Genomic DNA, 5055 nt, shown 5'->3' on the forward strand with positions numbered 1-5055 from the left:
CCCCCCCCCCCTGCTATCTTCCCTCAGTGGCTCAAGAGTCCGACATCGAGCTCGGCCAGCTCCAAAAGCACGATCCCAGCCAGGACTCACATGTCTCCGCAGTCTGAGCATGGGCAAACGTGCCTTTGCTGCTGCTGCTGCTGCCGACATCCTTTGCCTCCCTGGCACCATCTCTCGCTCCCTCTCTCTCCCTCTTCTCCCTCTGTGTCTGTCTCCCGGCCTCCGCATGTGCTTCCCCTCGGCCTCAGTTGCTCACCGCGCACGGGTGCGATCGTTGAGACCCGCGTGTGCCGACCATCGCCTGCTGCGCATGCGCGCATGATGACAAGTGCCAGGCAAGCGATGATGCGAGGGGACGAGTGGCACGGGCGGCGGTACGGCCGACAGTTGTGCGGCTGTGCCCCGCCCCTCGCCCTCTCCTCGCCGCTCCCTCCCCTCCCCCCCCCACCCCCTCTGCCCCCCTCGAAATGTGTCTCTCCCTCTGCCGCCATTCTCCCCGAGGAGTTTGGAAGGGGAAAATGCGGCATTGGATTGATCTGATGTATGAATAATGAACCTTCAAGCCAAAAGAGAGAGCCCCTTTGCATGCCGCTCGCCTTACCCCTCCCGGGCTGCTGCTGCTGCTGCTGCTGCTGCTGCTGTTGTTGTTGTTGTTGTCGTCGCCGCCGCCGCTGCCGTGGTTGTTGCCTCGCGCCAGTCATGAAAAAGGGCAGAGCCCTGGCCGGGGGCCGAGAGGCCGGGACGCCAAGGGTGCACGCACAATGCTCCACCTCCCCCCTCCCCCGGCGGGCGATCCTTCGGCCCGGGGATCGCCGCCTGCACCGTTGCCGCCATTGCCCTGTGCTTGTCCGGACCGGCCACATTCGGGTCGCACATGCAGAAGGGGGCGGAAACCCCACAATCCTCGCGCCCTCTTCCCCACAATGGCGCCTCCGGGCTTGCATGGCAGCGTGGGACATGGGTCCCACAAGTCGGGCCGGGCACCCTCCCCAGACCGTGCTCCGGGAGGGCGGACACCTGGGCCAGCCGCGCCCCCCAAAGTCACCCTGCTCCCCCCCTGCCCCGGTCGACGCCCGGACACACTGGTCCGGGGGTGAGCAGCGGATGCGCCAAATCGACAGGTGGGCCCGCCTGAGGCTGCTTGACGCCATGGAGCCCGAGCAGGGGCCCCAAAGCCGGCTCCGGCCGCACACCTGCCGACGATGTGCCTGCCCTGACGGCTGCTTCTGGCCCAGCTGCCCTCAAGCTGCCGAGGATGGGCCTCTTTGCCGGCAGGGATCTGCCCCCCCCCCCCCCCTCTGGCAACCGCCAAATGGTGGGGCGTCTCTTCCCGCGGCCTAGGGTGATTATGCCCCCCCCCACAGCCGCCCTCGCCCTGGGGCCCTCCACTCGCCCCGGCAGGCAGCCGACGAAGAGGACGTCTCCCTGACTCCCCCGGACATCACTCATCAATGCCTGGGCTTCCCTGCCGGGGGGGGATTTGCGGCTGGGCATTTGTTTGGGTTTTCCCCCGATGACGTGAAATGCGACCGTATGACCGGGCGAGTCGGGCCGCGCAGGGCAAGGACAAACGGCCTGGCGAGCACCAGGCAAGGGGGGGGGGCGGAGAAGGAACAGGGGCCGCCCGGCAGGGATGCCAGCAGCCGCGGCCGCCACAGCAACGGGGGGGGCCGAAGCGCGGGCCCCCTTCTGGCCGGGGCCAGACAAGAGAGGGCGAGCATTGGCAATTGTCCAGCGGCGCGGGAGGGCGCAAGACCCCGTGAGGCGTTCTCCGTGGCGCGTGATGTCTCACATGCCCATACAATGCTATTACCCGACACTCGATCGTGGGTTCAAGGCTTCGCGGGCAGGGCGCCCCGTCCCCCCCCCCCCCAATCCCCGGCCCCCGGCCGCCGGCCCTCTGCGACCTGGGGGCTTCCGGCGTCTCGCCGGCGAACGGCAGCGTCTCGAGCGGCCGGGTTGCCTCTCGGCATCTGCCGGACGGCCGGTGCTTCGTCTCGGGCCTGTGCCACCCCGAATGCGGCGTACCCCTGCCCCTGCCGCAGGCCCTCCTTGTATTATTCCGCCCGCCGGTGAATAAACTTCCCGATCGGCGCAGATCTGCCACCGGCCGTGAGGGCGGGTCGATTGTGGGTGTATTATCCCAGTCGGCGAGCGAGACGGCCCGGGGGCATTGTCTGGGCTGCCCTCCCTGGCGAGGGGCTCACCGAGGCCATGAGACCCCACGCCCCGGCGTCCCGCCCCCCCCCCCCCGCCCCGGGTCAGGGGCTCGCGGACGCGCGGGCCGGCCACCCGAATCCACTCCCCCGGGTCCCCCCCTTCGGCCGCTTCCACTTGACCCCTTCCCCTCGAGCGGGGGGGAGTGTTTAATTTGAGCCTTTTTCGTCCGCCCAGGGCACCCTGTTGGGCAATCTCCCTGTAAGTGTCGCGGATGGGCGCGCCGGGGCCGCCCATGTCTTGAAAGGCAGCTCGGCCGATGGCACGCGTGCGGGCGTCGGCGGTCGGGCCACAGGTGCCCACCAGCGCCCGACGGTGTGTGTGTGTGTGTGTGTGTGTGTGTGTGTGTGTCCCGGTGGTGGGCCTGGGGGGTCGGGAGGAGGGGGGGGAGGGGCGAGGGGCGAGGGCAGCGCGGAGCCACATTCATATGGGGGAATGGGCGGTGCTGGCGGCGATTGCACTCGCCGGGCCGGGCCCCGATCTGCCCCCCTCGGGCGAGGCGCCGGATACCGCCTCTGGGTGATGTTTAATTGGGGGCCTGGGGCGAGCGACCGACCGAGCGAGTGCGCGCGCGCGCGCGGATGGGGGTAGATTGCGCCCAGGCCGGGCAAAGGGGCAACTGGCCGGGCCTGTGTTGGTGCGCGCGCTCGGGCGGGCGGGCGGGCGCCTGGCCTCGGCACGTCTTCGGATGCAGGGGCGCGTGCGCCAATGTGCAGGTGTGGAACGCCGCACCCTGTCTGAAACGCCCCCGGGCCCCGCGCGGTCCTCTCGGCACCGGAGGGCGCTTGCCCCCGCCCCCCCCCCCTCCGCCCCTCCCCCTCCCCCGGCGGAAGGCAGAGGGACCTTGGGCCGGCACAGCAGGACCCGCATGTGCGGACAAGTGTGAATGGCCGGCTGGTTGGCGGCCGCACCGACCGCACTCTGGCCTCGTCGACCGTCGGCCCGTGTCCGGGGCGTTTCGCGCCGTGCGCTTCTCTGCCTCGCTGGCGGCCCGCGGCCGGGGCCCCGGGCCACGCAACGCAACCAAGTCCTGGCGCGCCAATCGTGAGCATGCTCGGCGCCGCGGCGCGGCGCGCTGTGCCGCGGGACCCCGGACCGAGCAATGTTCGCCCCTACATGGCGTACGAGCGCACTTGCACGCCCAGCGCGCGCTTGCAAGGGCAGGCCGCCCGCCCCTGGGACCTTTGTCCCCTTCGAGGGGCACACCTCGGCCCCCCCCCCCCCCCTGCCCGGCGGCGAGCCGGCCGCTCCATTCGGCCCCCCAGCCAGACGCACGCGAGGGCGCACACGCACGCACGCACGCAGGCGGCGTGGGCAGCCGAGGCGCGCCTGGCCCGGCCCGGCCCGGCCCGGCCCGGCGCAGCCCCCAGGGGAAGTCATGTGTGCGGCCGTGTATGCGCGGCCCTTGGGCCAAGTGGCGCGCCCGTGACGCAACGCCACAAGCCTCGAAGATGGGGCAGAGGCTTTGAGCAAGGGCACCGAGCCGGGTTGAGTCGGCTGCCCTTCGGAAGTGTGGCTGCGCGGCGCACTGTCGCGGCTCGAGGCCAGCGCGCCGGTGCCCCCCCCCCCCCCCCACCGAGGCGGACGGGATACGCATCGCGGGCTCGCGGCACATGGGGCGCTTTGCATCAGCAGCACATGGGCTGTCGTTTCTTCCCTCGCCGGCCGCCGGCGTGGCCGGTCGAGATGGGCGGCAGACCGGTGCATCGGCCGCCGTACGCGCGCGCGCTCATGTGGCGCGCTCTGCGGGTGGCCAAGTGCGCCCGGCCTGAATACCCGCACGCGCTCGTGCCGGGGCATGGCGGCCGAGCCCGGCGACGGTCGCCGCGGCCTGCACCTCCGGCCGCCGGGTGCCCGGGGCCGGTCCCAAAGCTGGCTGGCCATGTGCCCGCGCGGGGACCTCATTCCACGGGGGTCAGGGGCCGGCCGGCCCCCCGGGGGCTACGTCAGCGCTGAAGCCGGCCGGCTCGTGGCTGTCCCCCTCACGTCCACTGGCCGCCCGGCGGCCGGGCGGCAGCCCGGCTGGCCGACCTGTCCCCCGGACTTCGGGCGCACAGTGACATGGCCCTGGCGGCATGCTGCCGCCATTGCTCCTCCCCTCCCCTCCCCCGGCCGACCAGCCAGGGGGACATGAGAGGCCAAATCCCAGTGAAACCCCGGCACAATGGCGCGCCCTTGGCGATCGGCTCCGCCTCGCCCCCGGCAATCGCGCCAAGGGCCGGCCGGGCGACCTGCGTCCTCGCGCCCGGCCTGGGGGTCGTGGGCCAGGCCCCGCCTCGGCCGGCCTGCCGGGCCTTCCATCGCTCATACGCCCACCGGCCGGGCGGCCGCTCGGCGCTGGGCGTGCGCCCGGGAGGGCAAGGGACGAGGGGGCCGGGGGACAGCGGCGCGGGAATGCGGGGCATCTCTGGCCGGCAGGGGGGGGGGGGGGGGGGCGGCGCGGGCCTGGAGCGCCCTCATCCGGGCCCCCAGGGCGCCGGGGTGGCCCCGCACGACCGGCCTGCTGCCTCCGAGGCAGGGCAGGGCAGGGCAGGGGGCGGCGGGGGGCGGCGGGGGGCGGCGGGGGGCACAGCCGGCCGGGGTGAGGCGGATGGCCGGGCGCTGCTCATGCGCACGCTCGGCAGCGCGCATGCCCGCAGGGGGCAGGGGGGCGTCGCAACCTCTGGATGGTTGTGGGCTGAGACCCCCGAGACAGCCTCCCCCTCCTCGGTCCCCGGGCGTGTAGCATTGCCCCCTCTGTCTGTCTGTCTGTCTCTCTTTCTCCCTGACTCTCGCTATCGCGGGATTGCAGATCGGCGACGGCTAATGTGTCCCCCGAAGGCCGCACCAGGCGGGGGG

At 72.5% G+C, this 5055-nt stretch overlaps 1 protein-coding gene across 1 annotated transcript in view; it reads left to right on the forward strand.

Moving 5' to 3' along the window:
• Positions 1-184, forward strand: part of H696_01621 (hypothetical protein) — a gene marked incomplete at its 5' end in the record, with an annotated part of 3324 nt that extends 3140 nt beyond the window's left edge. The window contains one exon of the mRNA XM_009495524.1: positions 28-184. Coding sequence (XP_009493799.1) covers positions 28-107 — 80 coding nt within the window. The 3' untranslated portion in view covers positions 108-184. The remainder of the gene's footprint in view (positions 1-27) is intronic.
• Positions 185-5055: the final 4871 nt, after the last annotated feature.

Source organism: Fonticula alba (assembly GCF_000388065.1).
Source record: "Fonticula alba strain ATCC 38817 unplaced genomic scaffold supercont2.2, whole genome shotgun sequence".
NCBI lineage: Eukaryota > Rotosphaerida > Fonticulaceae > Fonticula > Fonticula alba.